At 41.3% G+C, this 19,952-nt stretch overlaps 1 protein-coding gene across 1 annotated transcript in view; it reads right to left on the bottom strand.

Annotated features, from left to right (window-relative positions):
* Nucleotides 1-19,952, bottom strand: part of GRID1 (glutamate ionotropic receptor delta type subunit 1) — a 1,665,856-nt gene that overhangs the window by 1,282,028 nt on the left and 363,876 nt on the right. Inside the window, exon 3 of the mRNA XM_040434606.1 lies at nt 4,725-5,009. Within this exon, the coding sequence (XP_040290540.1) occupies nt 4,725-5,009 (285 nt within the window). The remainder of the gene's footprint in view (nt 1-4,724; nt 5,010-19,952) is intronic.

Below are 19,952 nucleotides of genomic sequence, written 5' to 3'. Positions count from 1 at the left end.
GTTTAGTGACCGAGGACAGTCAATTAATCTCTAGCTTTAAAGTGAAAACAGAATGAAAAAAATAGTAACACTAGATCTTTTCTCTCCTGTCAACAAATGAATCATTTTCACAAAGAAGTATTACTCTATATAGCTTTTTTTTTTCACATTAAACGTCTAAATTATACACAATTCACCAGCTGCTGTTCTGTAAAGTGAATGTCCACCCCTGAAAAAATGTTTGCTTTCTTCATCTACATTCAGTAGGCATTCGATATCCTATATTTTTTGCCGGTTAAAGCTTAGTTTTGTCTTCATAGACAGGTATATGACAAAATCTGGCCTTCTGCTGCCACCACTAGGGGGTGGTTAGAAGCTTACTGCATTCTGTTTATACATTGAATTCAATAATAAAACAGTATGCAGTTAAACTTTGAAGCTCTCCTCAGTGGTGGCTGCAGGAAGCCACAATTTTATCATTAAAAGAGGTATTCCGGTTTTAATGATTACATTTATTTATGTAGAGTAGGCTTGAGCGAATCGAGCTTCTGATCATAGATCTGAAGTTGATTCGTTCGTACACTTAGTTTTAATGCTGTACGGTGACCTGTTTCTGTACAGCATTAAAATGTATTGCCTCCATGGAGGTAAAATTTGTTTCACCTGAAGTTGCGCTTTAAAGTACAGCTTTAAAAACTGAAGTTAGGTTTGGTACTGGCTGGTACCTTAGTACCAAACCTGGCTTTGGATTGCAAATTTTAAATGTTTTTAAAGATACAGATACAGACTTTGGGTGAAAATTTTTTGTTTTCACAGAGACAATTCATCTTAATGCTGTACACGGAGACAGGTCTCCATACAGCATTGAATGAATCGACTTAGGATCCATTATCCGAAGCTCCATTAGCTCAACACTAATGTAGAGAATAGAATGTTGAACAATTTCCTAATTTACATCTATTTATAATTTTGCTTGCAGACCTATATTATATCCATGCATTTGATGCATTTGTCTCTCCCTAAAGAAAAAAAATGGTACAGTAACTTTAAGTCCTGTAAAATACATCCACACGAGAGCTGGATAAGACCTAGATAGGACTAAACATGGCGTACATCATGTGAGCTGTCATGTGACCCTCAAAAGTATCATGTGACCTGGCTTTACGTTTACTGCCCAGGTATCTAATGGGTGAATAGTAGTGTACTGAGGAGAAGAACATATACACATATCCAGTACTACTACCCGCAGCAGCATCTCATGTCTGCCACTAGTCCTCTTTACTTACCTCATGAATGTTTCCTGTGTTCTGACCCAGCACATGTACACTCACCTAAAGAATTATTAGGAACACCATACTAATACGATGTTGGACCCCCTTTTGCCTTCAGAACTGCCTTAATTCTACGTGGCATTGCTGATAGCATTCTTTATAAATGTTGGCCCATATTGATAGGATAGCATCTTGCAGTTGATGGAGATTTGAGGGATGCACATCCAGGGCACGAAGCTCCCGTTCCACCACATCCCAAAGATGCTCTATTGGGTTGAGATCTGGTGACTGTGGGGGCCATTTTAGTACAGTGAACTCATTGTCATGTTCAAGAAACCAATTTGAAATGATTCGAGCTTTGTGACATGGTGCATTATCCTGCTGGAAGTAGCCATCAGAGGATGGATACATGTTCTCATTCTGTTTACGCCAAATTCGGACTCTACCATTTGAATGTCTCAACAGAAATCGAGACTCATCAGACCAGGCAACATTTTTCCAGTCTTCAACAGTCCAATTTTGGTGAGCTCGTGCAAATTGTAGCCTCTTTTTCCTATTTGTAGTGGAGATGAGTGGTACCCGGTGGGGTCTTCTGCTGTTGTAGCCCATCCGCCTCAAGGTTGTGCGTGTTGTGGCTTCACAAATGCTTTGCTGCATACCTCGGTTATAATGAGTGGTTATTTCAGTCAACGTTGCTCTTCTATCAGCTTGAATCAGTCGGCCCATTCTCCTCTGACCTCTAGCATCCACAAGGCATTTTTGCCCACAGGACTGCCGCATACTAGATGTTTTTCCATTTTCACACCATTCTTTGTAAACCCTAGAAATGGTTGTGCGTGAAAGGCCCAGTAACTGAGCAGATTGTGAAATACTCAGACCGGCCTGTCTGGCACCAACAACCATGCCACGCTCAAAATTGCTTAAATCACCTTTCTTTCCCATTCTGACATTAAGTTTGGAGTTCAGGAGATTGTCTTGACCAGGACCACCCCCCTAAATGCATTGAAGCAACTGCCATGTGATTGGTTGACTAGATAATTGCATTAATGAGAAATAGAACAGGTGTTCCTAATAATTCTTTAGGTGAGTGTATGTCATTTAGCACTGCTTACTGAATATAAGGGTGTAAAGAGTATCACACAACTGACACCATGTTTAGTGATGCCATAGTTACACATTACATAGGACTGATACATGAGCTATACCATTCTTCTTCATATAGGGGTCAACTGCCTGATATAAGAAAGATATGTATGCACACATTTAAATATGGGTATATTAGAAAATTGTAGGATTTACTATTACATATACAAATACATTTAAAAAATAAAAACATTGGGAGCTCCGTATGAGAAGAAAATGAATCGTTGACCAACACAAAGATATATTGTGAAGACAATTAAATTGAAATGTTAACCCTAAAAATGACAAATGCTACTAAAATACATTTATTAAACACATGGCAAGACATAGTAAATACCACCTTATTTATATCACAACTTGGGATTGCATTTTATTTTTACAATTTCATTTGAAGAAAAAATTTAAACAGGATGTCTGGAAACTGTGAGGCTGATCTGCTGTAACCTTGTACAAATTACAGTTAAGTACAGGTGAAGCACATAGAAGCCATGGGGAAGTTATTCAGCTTTGAACTTCACAATTCTGACTTCAAAAAATCACATGGCTTTGTGACTTTTTGGTTCTACTAGTTCAAACAGTTTAGCATTTTTACACCACTCATTCCAGTTTTGAAAAGTGGGTGGAAAAGTGGCTGTGATTGATCTGTCAAGCTAATGTAAGTTAGATTTACATCTATAGGTTTAAAAAAAAATCACAAAAATTGTCACAAATTTATTCTAGTAAAGGAGTGGCATAGAAAGTGAAGTGACATGAAGACAGAAGTGTTAGACTTAAAAATATTCCAAGTTTATCAAAGACCATGCAATATTTGATGAATTTGGCACAAATAACAGCAAAGCTACACCTTCTACATGACTCCTACAAAATGGGCATTACAAATCCCCCTCAAGATAAATCTCCCTCCATTGCAAGGAAGCCACAGTAACTAGTGGTAGTCCACATGTGGATAAAGCAGCTCAGCCACAACTTGTAAGGGAGCCCATTTAAGCATTCATAACTCATTATCCTCAACATTTACAGTTTAATGAGAGATCTTTATGCTTTAATTGAAGCAAAAAAATCGGGTCTTAATGGATAGAGTGACACTAAATATATGTACTTAAAGTTATATAAAAGTAGCTAACAAGGAGATAAAGGATCTCAGTAATAATAGTTAGAGATGGGTGATTTTTTTTTTTTACAAAAAGCACTTTCCATATGTCCTATTACTAGGGAGGTTCTTCACTCAGGAGGACCACTCTCTATGTGCCATAATGGCAAAAATCCCTGTAAGAGCAGCTTAATCTGTGGTAGACCCATGGAGTCTATATATTACACAAAAACATACAGTTTTATGTTGTTATTTAAAAACCTTTTACACAGGATTACAATCTGAGCAATTATCATGAAGAAGCATTCCTAGGAGCACTTGTTCCCAATAATTGCCCTGTGTAATGGTGTTGCTGATCATTTGTTGAAAGACAAATGCTCGTTCATCAGGTAAAGGCATTACTGTTGTGGTCATTTAGATCTTCACTTCAGGGCAGCAGATCTTTTTGATTAAACAGGTAGCGGCTCCACAGAAACAATCATTCTTTATGGGGAATTGGGATTGCAGTTTTGATCACTCATTCCCATACATCGGAGATGATTGCTGTGTGTAAATTCAGCTCTGAAGCAGACAATTTTTGGGAACGACCAGTTTGTTTCTGATAATTGCCTCCTATCTTGGCCCGTGCAAAGGGGCCTTTAAAATGGTTGTTTAGCATCTAATTCCTGATGATCAGCTGTCATTTATTGAAGATACAATACATCCTGGCTATTTAAATGAATAGCTGACTATATAATAAGCAGCTCTCCGTTTTAAGCTTATAGAGGATGACTCAGAGTGGTAGACTCCACTCTATAATGTCCATATACCATGGACATATGGACAGAAGTTTTCCTGATGGGACATCCCCTTTAAGAATTACAAACTGATATAGCACTAATTTATTTTTAACATTAATATAAAGCAAACAGACCTCCATGTTTCATTTTGTGGCAGTTTCTGCACTTTTCCAAGTGCTAAAAACTACATGTCATCCAACTACGATATAGTAATGTAACAACTGTATTCTCTGCAAATATTTATATAAAATTACAATCCAACACATAAAGGCTTCATAGGCCTTTCTAAAAAATCTTCACTCCAGCTTACTCAACACTTATTTTTGCTCAAGGTACGGTACTTTCAAGCTCAGTGGGAAATGACAGTAATATAAATCTAGCCATCATCAACTCACCCTAAGGACAAAGGCAAAACTTAGTAAACAGTCAAATGTAAAAATAAAATAGAAACAAATGACTCACCGTAATCACTGTCATAAAACACAATGAATTTCTGCCATCGGAGTTCAGTTACTAGCTTTAACATTACGTCGTTGAGGCGAACTGATGGTCTTGCAGCCAAGGTGTATTCCTCTCCATCCAGGCTAGGATTAAGTTGGCAGGCAGTTCTGGGTGATCCAGCAGTGTTGCGTTGTACATAGATATGAGGGATGTGCATGGCATCTGTCAATGATTGAAGTGCATTTGCTGAGGCACAACCAGTAGACGTCACTAAGGCTAAAATCCCCTGGGTCATCAAGTCACACGCTGAAAAACAAATACAACAAATTTGGTTATAATTTGCCTTCACAATGGTTGCTCAATCTGTGACTGAGCAAAATTTGAACCTTTACAATACAGCAGAAGATCACAAGCCTTAGACTTTTCATTTTTGCAACATATTTTGCATACAGTTACAACAACAAATATATTACATGTTTTCACCCAGGCCACCGAGCCCTCACAATATACTAATGCTTCTTGCTTTATACGGATTACTTTCACGTTTATTCTGTGCATAGCAGTCATCTCATTATTTTTCAAAGGCACTATGAAAGTTAACACCTCTGGAGGTAAAGCTGGAGGCAGATAACATAGGATCACAACTTTGGCAATGGTAAATGGTGAGTGATATCTCCTCCACCTTACATAAGAAAGAACATGCCAAAACATACTCTACCATACAAGTCAATGTGCCCATTTCTGAACTAGGGGTTCCCATACACCTTTAATAACTGTCGGTTGGATGCTCATTTGCTGTTTCCTCTGATTCCTCTATACACATGCATGGTTCACTTGGCTAAGCATATAAGTGTATTCATTGATGATAGAGGAAAAAGCCTCATCAGATTAAGGCCTCTTTCACACGGGCGAGTTTTCATCACTTGCGCATTGCGTGAAAATCGCAGCAAGCTCTATATTGTTCGTTTTTTTACACAACGCAGGCCCCATAGAAGTGAATGGGTCTGCATGAAACTCGCAAGCATCCGCAAGCAAGTGCGGATGCGGTGCGATTTTCACGCATGGTTGCTAGGATGAAAGTCTATTCACTGTATTATTTTCCCTTATAACATGCTTAGAATGGAAAATAATTGCATTCTTTAATACAGAATGCTTAGTAGAAGGTCAATTGAGGGTTAAAAAAATTAAATAAAAATGAACTCACCTCCTCCAATTGATCGCGTAGCTGCCGGTCTCCTGTTCTTTCTTCAGGACCTGTCAAAGGACCTGTGGTGACATCACTGTGCTCATCACATGATACCTCACATGATCCATCACCATGGTGATGGACCATGTGATGAGCTCAGTGACGTCACCACAGGTCCTTTGACAGGTCCTGAAGAAAGAACAAGAGACCGGCAGCTACGAGATCAATTGGAGGAGGTGACTTAATTATATTTTTATTTTTTAACCCTCAATTGACCTTCTACTAAGCATTCTGTATTAAAGAATGCTATTATTTTCCCTTATAACCATGTTATAAGGTAAAATAATAAAATTTACAGGATACTGAACCCAAACCCGAACTTCTGTGAAGAAGTCCGGGTCCGGTCTGGGTACAAAACATGCCGATTTTTCTCATGCACATGCAAAACGCTTTAAAACGCTTTAACTCGCGGGGGAAAATCGCGCATGTTCCCGCAACACACCCGCATATTTTCCTGCCACGCCCGTGTGAAAGCAGCCTAACTACTAGGAGAACAACAGGATTACATACTTACCAACATTGTAGTTGGCAAATTCAGGGCATGTAAGCCCGGCCCCTAGGAATGTCCCCAAAGCCACCTAAGAGCTACATGTCTTACGACTTACACAAGCCTCATTCAGTTTTGGTGTGGAACCACCTGAGTTTGCAGATTCAGAACAGTTAGCAACTAGAGAATTGGTTATTGAAATTCAACACTCCTGATTCTTCCCTCCTCAGACATCATCTCGTCATGGGAGAGCCGGGATCTCCCAATATGCATAATACTGTTGGTTCGTCCTGCTGAAAATGATAGCCTTGGCTGACAACAGTCAAGTTGGTCACTGTAAAGCAAATCTCTGAAACTGCTGGTGCATATGCTCAAACAAGATGGCTGTCTCCATAGTCACGTAAAGAAATTGGAGTAAATTTATGTAACCAGAAATTACAAATGGATGGAAAGAAATATTTTTCAATGTATGTTTTCAATTAGTCAATTTTATGCCTAGAAAAAAAATAATAATAATAAAACTATAGAAATTGTAAAGAATTGGATATCCAGGAATATATATATATTTTTTTTATATACTTATAATTCCTACTCTGTTCCGGTCCCAAACTGCTTCCATTTACATTCCAAGTGAGAGCATGTCATTCATCTGATAACTAGTGTTGATCGAGCACCATAGCGCTCGGGGCCTCGGAGGCTTAGGCCGAACTCCTCGGGATGCTCGAGTGCTCTACCGAGCACCCGAGCACAATGGAAGTCAATGGGAGAACGCGAGCATTAAACCAGGCAGCCCCTGGGGGACGATGTCTGGTTCATACGAAAAGTTCCTAAATTGATGGAAACACCACTGAAATGGTTCGGGAACAGCATGAGGTGGATGTCTGGATGCATCTTGGACTCCCAGGTCGCTGCTGGGAACGATGTTGTCTGAGTAATACGCCACTTTTACAGACTGACAATAATATGCACCAAACCGAATATAATATCGATTTTAGAGGAAAAATTGTTAGGCAGCATTATTTTCTGCATATTTACTTGTATATAAAGTGCAAGTGCTGCCAAAAATTACAAGGAAGAGCCACTCCGATACAACCTGTATATCACATAAAGGAGGGCCTCAATCACATTGTGATACAATTGTTCAGGTAGTGAAACTCCTACACTCATAAAGCCTATGCACTAAGTGAACGGGCTTCCAAAAATTACGGCGCTTTCCTCTGGTGGAGTTAAGAAGTCATGATAAATCTAGGCCTTGTTAATTTTTATAAGAGTCAACCCGTCAGCATTTTCAGTTGACAGGCAGATATGCTTATCTCTTATAATGCCACCAGCAGCACTAAATACCCGCTCAGACAAAACGCTGGGAGCAGGGCAGGCCAGCACCTCCAAGGCGTAGAGCGCAAGTTCGTGCCAAGTGTCCAGCTTGGACACCCAGTAGTTGTAAGGCACTGAGGGATCATTGAGGATGCTGAAACGGTCTGCTATATACTTCTTCACCATCTTCCAAAATTTTCTTTACTTGTGACACTAGGCCGTGCATCAGGGTGAGGGTGCTGGCGGCATGTCATGAAACTGTCCCTTGCTTTGGAGAGTGTTGCCCTGCCTCTGTTGAAACTGCTGTGTGTTCTCCTTGTCTGGGAACTACGTACTCTGCTGCCAGCGTTGTCAGATATACATTTTTGGAGCAATTTTTCAACAAGGATCTTCTGGTATTGCACCGTTTTGCTCGTCCTCTCCACCGGAGGAATGAGAGATGAGAAGTTATCTTTGTAGCGTGGGTCGAGAAGGGTGAACAACCAGTAATCCGTGTTGTCTAAAATGTGTATAATAGTGATGAGCGGCGGGGGCTATATTCGAATTTGCAATATTTCACAAATATTTTGTAGAATATTCGTCATATATTCGCAAATTTGAGAATTCAAGATTATTTTATTAAATGCGAAAAATCGGCAATGTAAAAATCAAGTAATGCGAATTCGTAACTCGAGATACAGGCGTGGGTCACTTTGGCTACATTTTTCAAGCTGCTAGAAGTTTCATGAATTTCTCCTGAGACTGGAGAAAATGGTTGGCACGGCAGAACATTACAAAAGCTTTATATGCAGATAGAGTCAAATGCTCCAATATATTCGCGATTGCACTAATCGGCAGTGATTAGAATATTTTTTCGCACTACGTGCAACTTCACATTTTAGCAGGTTTGCCTACAGATTACTGATTGGTGCACTAAGTAATGTTGTGAATTTGACATTGCTTCCTTCTCATTGGCCCACAAGCAAGAAGCAGAGAGGAATCATGTGTTCAGATAGAACAAAATGCAGAATATTCGATATAACAAATATATAGCACTATATTTGAAATATTCACGCATTCTCGAAGTGGCAATATTCGCAATAAAAATTCGCTATTCGAATATTCGCGCTCAACACTAGTGTATAACGCGCGGGTTGCTGGAAAGGCAACCTAACATGAAGTCAGCCATGTGTGCCAGAGTACCAACAGGCAAGATTTCGCTGTCGTCATCAGAAGGATGACTCTCAAGCTCCTCATCCACTTCCTCCTCTTCTGCCCACCCACGAAGAACAGATTAAATTAAACTTCCATGGGTACTACCCTCTGTAGCGGCAACCATCTCCTGCTCCTCCTCCTCTTCATCATCCAATTCATGCTTAGAAGACGAACTGAGGGTGGTCTGGCTATCACCCTGTGTAATGTCTTCCCGCATTTCCACCTCTTCCACATGCAAAGCGTCGACCTTAATTGTGAGCATCGAGCGTTTAAGTAGACACAGAAGTGGGATGGTTAAGCTGATAATAGTGTTATCGCCGCTCACCATATGTGTTGATTCCTCAAAATTTCTTAAAATCTCACAGAGGTCAGATATCCATGCCCACTCCTCGCTTGTGAATAGCAGAAGCTGACTGGAAAGGCGACGACCATGTTGCAGCTGGTATTCCACTACTGCCCTCTGCTACCCACAAAGCCTGGCCAACATGTGGAACGTGAAGTTCCAGCGCGTGCTAACGTCGCACAACAGCCAGTGAGCTGGCAATTGCAAGTGCTGCTGCAGTGTTGGCAGACCGGTGGAAGCTGTTGATGACTTGCGGAAATGGGCACACACGCGGCGCACATTCACCAGTAGCTCAGGCTAATTGGGGAAGGTTTTATGAAACCGCTGAACCACTAAGTTACCATTATCAGATACAACCATGTCTGGTTCTAGGTTGAGTAGTCTAGTTTCTTATACCCTGCCACATCTCTGCAGCTTATCACCTAAGCAGATCAGCACGGCCTGTTGACGCTTCCCCACTGCAGTGATACACTGCTTCCAGCTACTGACTGATGACTGACTGGTGCTGCAAGAGGATAATTCTGAGGTGGAAGTGGAGGAGGAGGCAGAGGAGGAGAAGTAGGGGTTGGAGCCACTAACGTAGGTGGTGGCGGAAACCCTGATGGAATTAGGACCCGCAATCCTTGGCGTCGGTAGCACCTGTGACATCCCAGGGTATAACTCGCTCCCGGCCTCCACAACGTTCACCCAGTGTACCATCAGTGAAATGTACCGTCCCTTGCCGAAAGCACTTGTCCATGTGTCAGTGGTTAAGTGGACCTTCCCAGTAACTGCGTTGGTCAGGGCACGGGTGATGTTACGGGACACATGCTGGTGTACGGCGGGCACGGCACACCGAGAAAAATAGTGGTGGCTGGGGACTGCGTTACGAGGGACGGCTGCTGATGTCAGGCTGCGGAAGGTCTCAGTGTCCACAAGCCTAAATGGCAACATTTCCAGGGCCAGTAATTTGGAAAGTTGCACATTTAGTGCTATGGCCTGTTGGCGGGTGGCTGGGTATTTGTGCTTGCGTTCAAATGCCTGGAGTAAAGACATTTGTACACTGTGCTGGGACAAGGAAATGGATGTGGTCGCTGATGGTGCTTGCGAAGGTCCAGGTGCAGGGCAGAAGGGCATCTGGGCCTGCGCCTTCAACAGGAGATTTGTCAGCATGTAACACAGGGGAAGAGGAGGCAGTGGTGTAACCCACAGACACAGACTGTGGACCCAGGCGTTCGCCCCCCCAATCACGGTGCTTTGCTACCATGTGGTGGATCATGCTAGTGGTGGTGAGGTTGCTAGTGTTCACACCCCGGCTCAGTTTGGTACGGCACAGGTTGCAAATTAAAATTCTTTTGTCTGCCGCACTTTCCTCAAAAAAGTGCCATACTGCGGAACACCTGCCCCTTGGAAAGGGAGATTTACGAAAGGGGGTGCTCCCTGGAACAGTTGCGGGCCTGTTTGGTGTGGCCCGCCTTCTCCCTTTTGCCAACCCACTGCCTCTTCCAGCCTGTTGCAGTGCAGCAGATCCCTCCCCCTCTGTACTGCACTCCTCGCTCGGCTTTCCACCTTCCCAGGTTGGGTCAGTGACTTCCTCTTCCACCACCTCCGCTTCCACTTCCTCACTCTGTTCATCCTCCTGACTTGTTGACCTAACCACAACCTTAGTGATTGACAACTGTGTCTCATGCTCTTCATCGACCTCTTGAGACAGTAATTGCCGTTGACTTATTAGCAACTGTGTCTCATCATCCACCTCATTAAACAGTAATTGCCGTTCCGCACCGTTATCTTCTTGTGACTGTGGATGCTCAAGACTTTGGGAATCAGGGCAAAAGATCTGTTCCTCTTCAAGCGTGCTTGGCGAGAGGGCCAATTCAAGGAATAGCGCAGAAAATAGCTCCTCAGAATATCCGAGTGTGGGATCACTTGTTTGCCCAGACTCTCCATGGTGGGAGGAAGGAGTATCAATGTGAGGATTGTGTTGAGCAGACTCCTGGCTACCGAGACTGGACTTGGTGGAAGACAGGGTGGTGTTTATGCGACTGGAAGCATTATCTGCTGAAATCCAACCGACCACCTGGTCGCACTGGTCTGACTTCAAGAGTGGTGTCCTGCGCTGCCCTGCAAACTGGGACATGAAGCTTGGTATCGTGGATGATTGTTTTTCTTGCGCTCTGGCAGCAGGCACAGTTTCACCGTGCCCAGGGCCACAGCCTCTGCATGCACCATCAGCATCACGGCCACTTCCCCGTCCCTTACTGCTCGCCTTCTTCATATTAAATGTTATATATGCTTGAAAGTCTGTCACACGTACAGTAGCGTAGGATTTGGAAGTGTATGCGCAAAAAAATGTAAAAAGGTATTTGGGATGTGGAAACATCACACAGGAGATATCCCGCAGATAATGTCAATGCTGTCACCAGCGGCTAATAAAAAATTACAGGGAATGTCGCAGGTATTTGGGATGAGGAAACGTTATACAGGAGAGGTACCACCGGTAATGTCACTGTCCAAAGCGTCTACTTAAAAAGTATACTACAGATGTGTCCAAACTTAACTGATCACTTATCTCAACATGTCCTGAGATGTGTGTCACGAAATTACGTTATAACTAAATTGGATAAATTGCAATACAACGTTCAGTCAGAAGGTCGCGCTTTGTGTTACTAGCTATACAACATTTAGACAGCAGGTGGTGCATTGTGTTACTAGCTAAATACCTGAACTTAAGTTAAAGACCTGGTAATGGAAATGCTGTATACTATGATTTAGATACACTTGGTGTCAGTATACAGTGCTAGTGCTAGTATTATATTTATTATATTTAAAATAGCACACACCAACCACAGTATTATGCAGAGATTATTATATATTTTTAACAGTCCTATTACATGTTAAAATTGTACATAATACAATTCAGACACATTGGGTGTCAGTATATACAATCAATTTTTGCATGACAGAGCTGTGTATCTAATCCTATTATGTGTGATACTGCTTGCTAAGCTGCGTATCTAATCCTATTATGTTTGACACTGCCTGTTGAGTTGTGTATCTAATCATATCATGTGTGATACTGTCTGCTGAGCGGTATATCTAATCTAATCCTGTGTGATACTGTCTGCTGAGTTGTGTATCTAATCTTATTATGTGTGAGACTGTCTGCCAAGTCGTGTGCCTAAGCCTATTGTGCTTGATATTGTCTGCTGAGCTGTGTATCTAATCCTATCATGTGTGATACTGCCTGCTGAGCTGCGTAGCTAATCCTACCATGTGTGATGCTGTCTGATGAGCTGTGTATCTAATCTTACCAAGTGTGATACTGTTTGCAGAGTCGTGTGTCTAAGCCTATTGTGTTTGATACTGTCTGCTGAGTTGTGTATCTAATCCTATCATGTGTGATTCTGCCTGCTGAGATGCGTATTAAATCCTATCATGTGTGATACTATCTGCTGAGCTGTGTATCTAATCCTATCATGTGTGATACTGCCTGCTGAGCTGCGTATCTAATCCTATCATGTGTGATACTGCCTGCTGAGCTGTGTATCTAATCCTACCATGTGTGATACTGTCTGCAGAGTTGTGTATCTAAGCCTATTGTGTGTGATACTGCCTGCTGAGTTGTGTATCTAATCATTTCATGTGTGATACTGTCTGCTGAGTGGTCTATCTAATTCTGTTCTGTGTGATACTGTCCTCTGAGCTGTGTATCTAATCTTTTCATGTCTGATTCTGTCTGCTGAGCTGTGTATCTAATTTTGTTCTGTGTGATATTGTCTGCTGAGCTGTGTATCTAATCCTATTAGGTGTGATACTGTCTATGAAGCTATTATATGTATGTGTATAGAGTGTTATACAGATACAGAGAAAAGGAGCTCTGCTTTGTGTACATACTGGATACTCCAGCCACTGTGGGGGAGGTGCTGATGAATTTCAGTTCCTATATTTCCCTGTCTTGTGGATGAGGCCTGATTACAAGTTAAATACGTTATAGAAGCCCATTCATGTTGCTATTGGAAAACATAACAAAAAACATTCTTATTGTCTTGGGTCCCTGAGGCGATGCTTATTTTTAATTAAAAAAATAAAATAGCATAGCAAAAGGTATAAAAAATGTACTTTCCAATCAGAAGTGTAAAATGAAAACTTTGGGACTACGAGTGATTTAACCCTTTCCCAACCTATTCTATATGGGGAGGAGCGATGGCATTAGTGTTTGCTCCTCCCAATAGGAGATCACTACATGTAATAGCAGCGGTCTCCTTCAATAACGAGCAACGCAACGATTCCCAAGTAATAATATCACCATAGTGCCCTCAGTATTTATAATGCCGCCCCTGCAGGTCCCCATGTAGTTCTAATGCCCTCTGCAGTTATAACTCCCTTGCACTATCTTAGAGCATCTCAACGGAAATAAGCAAATAACGCCATATCAGCATGGCTTCGTGAGGAATCGGTCATGCCAAACTAATTTAATAAGTTTCTATGAGGAGGTAAGTTCTAGACTTGACAGCGGCGAATCAATGGATGTTGTATATCTGGACTTCTCCAAAGCATTTGACACTGTACCACATAAAAGGTTAGTATATAAAATGAGATTGCTCAGACTGGGAGAAAACGTCTGTATGTGGGTAAGTAACTGGCTCAGTGATAGAAAACAGAGGGTGGTTATTAAAGGTACATACTCAGATTGGGTCACTGTCACTAGTGGGGTACCTCAGGGGTCAGTATTGGGCCCTATTCTCTTCAATATATTTATTAATGATCTTGTAGAAGGCTTGCATAGTAAAGTATCAATTTTCGCAGATGACACTAAACTGTGTAAAGTAATTAACACTGAAGAGGACAGTATACTACTACAGAGGGATCTGGATAGATTGGAGGCTTGGGCAGATAAGTGGCAGATGAGGTTTAACACTGACAAATGTAAGGTTATGCACATGGGAAGGAATAATGCAAGTCACCCGTACATACGAAATGGTAAAACACTCGGTAACACTGACATGGAAAAGGATCTAGGAATTTTAATAAACAGCAAACTAAGCTGCAAAAAACAGTGTCAGGCAGCTGCTGCCAAGGCCAATAAGATAATGGGTTGCATCAAAAGGGGCATGGATGCCCGTGATAAGAACATAGTCCTACCACTTTACAAATCGTTAGTCAGACCACAGTACTGTGTACAGTTCTGGGCTCCTGTGAACAAGGCAGACATAGCAGAGCTGGAGAGGGTCCAGAGGAGGGCAACTAAAGTAATAACTGGAATGGGGCAACTACAGTACCCTGAAAGATTATCAAAATTAGGGTTGTTCACTTTAGAAAAAAAACGAGGGGAGATTTAATTAATATTTATTTAATAATATTACAGGCTATAGCTACTAGAGAGGGGTCGTTGATCCAGGGAATAATTCTGATTGCCTGATTGGAGTCGGTAAGGAATAATTTATTTCCCTAAAGTGGGGAAAATTGGCTTCTACCTCACAGTTGTTGTTTTTTTTGCCTTTCTCTGGATCAGCTTGAAGGATGACAGGCCGAACTGGATGGACAAATGTCTTTTTTCGGCCTTATGTACTATGTTACTATGTTACAATGTTGCTGTGCCCTGTATCATAATGCCCCCTGAAGTGTCTGTATATAAATACAGTTGCAAGAAAAAGTATGTGAACCCTTTGGAATGATAGGGAGTCACAACAATAGACAATCACAGTCTGCTTAAACTAATAACACACAAAGAATTTAATGTTACCATGTTTTTATTGAACACACCATGTAAACATTCATAGTGCAGGTGGAAAAAGTATGTGAACCCTTAGATTTTATAACTAGTTGAACCTTCTTTTGGCAGCAATAACTTCAACCAAACGTTTCCTGTAGTTGCAGATCAGACGTGCACAACGGTCAGGAGTAATTCTTGACCATTCCTCTTTACAGAACTGTTTCAGTTCAGCAATATTCTTGGGATGTCTGATGTGAATCGCTTTCTTGAGGTCATGCCACAGCATCTCAATCGGGTTGAGGTCAAGACTCTGACTAGGCCACTCCAGAAGGCGTATTTTTTTCTGTTTAAGCCATTCCGTTGTTGATCTACTTCTATGCTTTGGGTTGTTGCCCTGTTGCAACACCCATCTTCTGTTGAGCCTCAGCTGGGGGACCTTAAGTTCTCCTGCAAAATGTCTTGATAAACTTGGGAATTCATTTTTCCTTCGATGATAGCAATCCGTCCAGGACCTGATGCAGCAAAGCAGCCCCAAACTATGATGCCCCCACCACCATACTTCACAGTTGAGATGAGGTTTTGATGTTGGTGTGCTGTGACTCTTTTTCTCCACACATAGTGTTGTGTGTTTCTTCCAAACAACTTAACTTTGGTTTCATCTGTCCACAGAATATTTTGCCAGTACTGCTGTAAAAAACATCCAGGTGCCCTTGTGCAAACTGTAAATGTGCAATGTTTTTTTTTGGACAGCAGTGGATTCCTCTTGTGGTATCCTCCCATGAAATCCATTCTTGTTTAGTGTTTTATGTATCGTAGATTCGCTAACAGGGATGTTAGCATATGCCAGAGACTTTTGTAAGTCTTTAGCTGACACTCTAAGATTCTTCTTCACCTCATTGAGCAGTCTGTGCTGTGCTGTTGCAGTCATCTTTACAGGGTGACCACTCCTAGGGAGAGTAGCAGCAGTGCTGAACTTTCTCCATTTATAGACAATTTGTCTTACCGTGGACTGATAAACAGCAAGGCTTTTGGAGATACTTTTATAACCCTTTCCAGTCAACAATTCTTATTCGTAGGTCTTCTGAGAGCTCTTTTGTGCGAGGCATCATTCACATCAGGCAATGCTTCTTGTGAAAAGCAAACCCAGAACTGGTGTGTGTTTTTTATAGGGCAGGGCAGCTGTAACAAACACCTCCAATCTCATCTCATTGATTGGACTCCAGTTGGCTGACACCTCACTGCAGTTAGCTCTTGGAGATGTCATTAGTCTAGGGGTTAACATACTTTTTCCACCTGCACTGTGAATGTTTACATGGTGTGTTCAATAAAAACATGGTAACATTTAATTATTTGTGTGTTATTAGTTTAAGCAGACTGTGATTGTCTATTGTTGTGACTTAGATGAAGATCAGATCACATTTTATGACCAATTTGTGCAGAAATCCATATCATTAAAAAAAGGTTCACATATTTTTTCTTGCAACTGTATATATATATATATATATATATATATATACAGTTGCAAGAAAAAGTATGTGAACCCTTTGCAATGATATGGATTTCTGCACAAATTGGTCATAAAATGTGATCTGATCTTCATCTATGTCACAACAATAGACAATCACAGTCTGCTTAAACTAATAACACACAAAGAATTAAATGTTACCATGTTTTTATTGAACACACCATGTAAACATTCACAGTGCAGGTGGAAAAAGTATGTGAACCCCTAGACTAGTGACATCTCCAAGAGCTAATTGGAGTGAGGTGTCAGCCAACTGGAGTCCAATCAATGAGATGAGATTGGAGGTGCTGGTTACAGCTGCCCTGCCCTATAAAAAACACAAACCAGTTCTGGGTTTGCTTTTCACAAGAAGCATTGCCTGTGGTGAATGATGCCTCACACAAAAGAGCTCTCAGAGGACCTACGATTAAGAATTGTTGACTTGCATAAAGCTGGAAAGGGTTATAAAAGAATCTCCAAAAGCCTCGCTGTTCATCAGTCCTCAGTAAGACAAATTGTCTATAAATGGAGAAAGTTCATCACTGCTGCTACTCTTCCTAGGAGTGGCCGTCCTGTAAAGATGACTGCAAGAGCACAGCGCAGACTGCTCAATGAGGTGAAGAAGAATCCTAGAGTGTCAGCTAAAGACTTACAAAAGTCTCTGGCATATGCTAACATCCCTTTTAGCGAATCTACGATACGTAAAACACTAAACAAGAATGGATTTCATGGGAGGATACCACAGAGGAAGCCACTGCTGTCCAAAAAAACATTGATGCACGTTTACAGTTTGCACAAGAGCACCTGGATGTTCCACAGCATACTGGCAAAATATTCTGTGGACAAATGAAACCAAAGTTGAGTTGTTTGGAAGAAACACACAACACAAATGTGTGGAGAAAAAGAGGCACAGCACACCAACATCAGAACCTCATCCCAACTTTGAAGTATGGTGGTGGGGGCATCATGGTTTGGGGCTGCTTTGCTGCGTCAGGGCCTGGACGGATTGCTATCATCGAAGAAAAAACTAATTTCCAAGTTTATCAAGACATTTTGCAGGAGAACTTAAGGCCATCTGTCCACCAGCTGAAGCTCAACAGAAGATAGGTGTTGCAACAGGACGACGACCCAAAGCATAGAAGTAAATCAACAACAGAATGGCTTAAACAGAAGAAAATACGCCTTCTGGAGTGGCCCAGTCAGAGTCGTGACCTCAACCCGATTGAGATGCTGTGGCATGACCTCAAGAAAGCGATTCACACCAGACATCCTAAGAATATTGCTGAACTGAAACAGTTCTGTAAAGAGGAATGGTCAAGAATTACTCCTGACCGTTGTGCACGTCTGATCTGCAACTACACGAAATGTTTGGTTGAAGTTATTGCTGCCAAAGGAGGTTCAACCAGTTATTAAATCCAAGGGTTCACATACTTTTTCCACCTGCACTGTGAATGTTTACATGGTGTGTTCAATAAAAACATGGTAACATTTAATTATTTGTGTGTTATTAGTTTAAGCAGACTGTGATTGTCTATTGTTGTGACTTAGATGAAGATCAGATCACATTTTATGACCAATTTGTGCAGAAATCCATATCATTCCAAAGGGTTCACATACTTTTTCTTGCAACTTTATATATATATATATATATATATATATATACACAGTACAGACCAAAAGTTTGGGCGCACCTTCTCATTCAAAGAGTTTTCTTTATTTTCATGACTATGAAGGCATCAAAACTATGAATTAACACATGTGGAATTATATACATAACAGACAAGTGTGAAACAACTGAAAATATGTCATATTCTAGTTTCTTCAAAGTAGCCACCTTTTTCTTTGATTACTGCTTTGCACACTCTTGGCATTCTCTTGATGAGCTTCAAGAGGTAGTCCCCTGAAATGGTCTTCCAACAGTCTTGAAGGAGTTCCCAGAGATGCTTAGCACTTGTTGGCCCTTTTGCCTTCACTCTGCGGTCCAGCTCACCCCAAACCATCTCAATTGGGTTCAGGTCCGGTGACTGTGGAGGCCAGGTCATCTGTCGCAGCACCCCATCACTCTCCTTCATGGTCAAATAGCCCTTACTTTCAAAGTTTTCCCAATTTTTCGGCTGACTGACTGACCTTCATTTCTTAAAGTAATGATGGCCACTCGTTTTTCTTTACTTAGCTGCTTTTTTCTTGCCATAATACAAATTCTAACAGTCTATTCAGTAGGACTATCAGCTGTGTATCCACCTGACTTCTCCTCAACGCAACTGATGGTCCCAACCCCATTTATAAGGCAAGAAATGCCACTTATTAAACCTGACAGGGCACACCTGTGAAGTGAAAACCATTTCAGGGGACTACCTCTTGAAGCTCATCAAGAGAATGCCAAGAGTGTGCAAAGTAGTAATCAAAGCAAAAGGTGGCTACTTTGAAGAACCTAGAATATGACATATTTTCAGTTGTTTTACACTTGTTTGTTATGTATATAATTCCACATGTGTTAATTCATAGTTTTGATGCCTTCAGTGTGAATCTACAATTTTCATAGTTATGAAAATAAAGAAAACTCTTTGAATGAGAAGGTGTGTCCAAACTTTTGTTCTGTACTGTATATATATATAAATAAATGGCTCCAGTGTTAAATGCTCCTCCGTTTCCACCAGTAGTGCCAGCATATAATCCTCTTTCGACCTCCCTCCTCATATTGCGTGCTTTGCCAATAGATATATATTGACCACCCTGTATTGCCAATGGAGAATTCCCCCTGCAAAACATACAAGAATAGGACATGTTCTATATTCTTGGGGGGGCCACAGAACAGACATTCAGATGTAGACAGCACATGGTGTTGTCCACATCTTTTTTGCCCCCATTGAAATCAATGGGTCCTCAAAAAATGTGGATCGGATGCAGACCAAAAATATGGTCATGTGACCACATGATAGGATTCAATACGCATTTCAGCAGGCAGTATCACACATGATAGGATTAGATACACGACTCTGCAGACAGTATCACACATGATAGGATCATATACACAGCTCAGCAGAAATTATCACACACGACAGGATTAGATACACAGCTCAGCAGAAAGTATCACATACATATATGATTAGATACACAGCTTAGCAGACAGTATCACACATGATGGTATTATATATACAGCTTAGCAGACAGTATCACACATGATTGGATTAGATACACAACTCAGCAGGCAGTATCACACACAATATGTTTAGATACACGATTCTGCAGACAGTATCGCACAGAATAGGATTAGATACACAGCTAAACAGGAAGTATTACACACAATAGGCTTAGATACACAGCTCTGCAGACAGTATCACACAGAATAGGATTAGATACACAGCTCAGCAGGCAGTATCACATATGATAGGATCAAAAGTACAGCTCAGAAGAAATTAGCACACATGACAGGATTAGATACACATCTTACAAAACATATCACACA

Source organism: Bufo bufo, chromosome 6 (genome assembly GCF_905171765.1).
Source record: "Bufo bufo chromosome 6, aBufBuf1.1, whole genome shotgun sequence".
NCBI classification, from domain to species: Eukaryota; Metazoa; Chordata; class Amphibia; order Anura; family Bufonidae; genus Bufo; species Bufo bufo.
The sequence above is the reverse complement of the archived record's forward strand: the minus strand, read 5'-3'. Positions and strand labels throughout refer to the sequence as shown.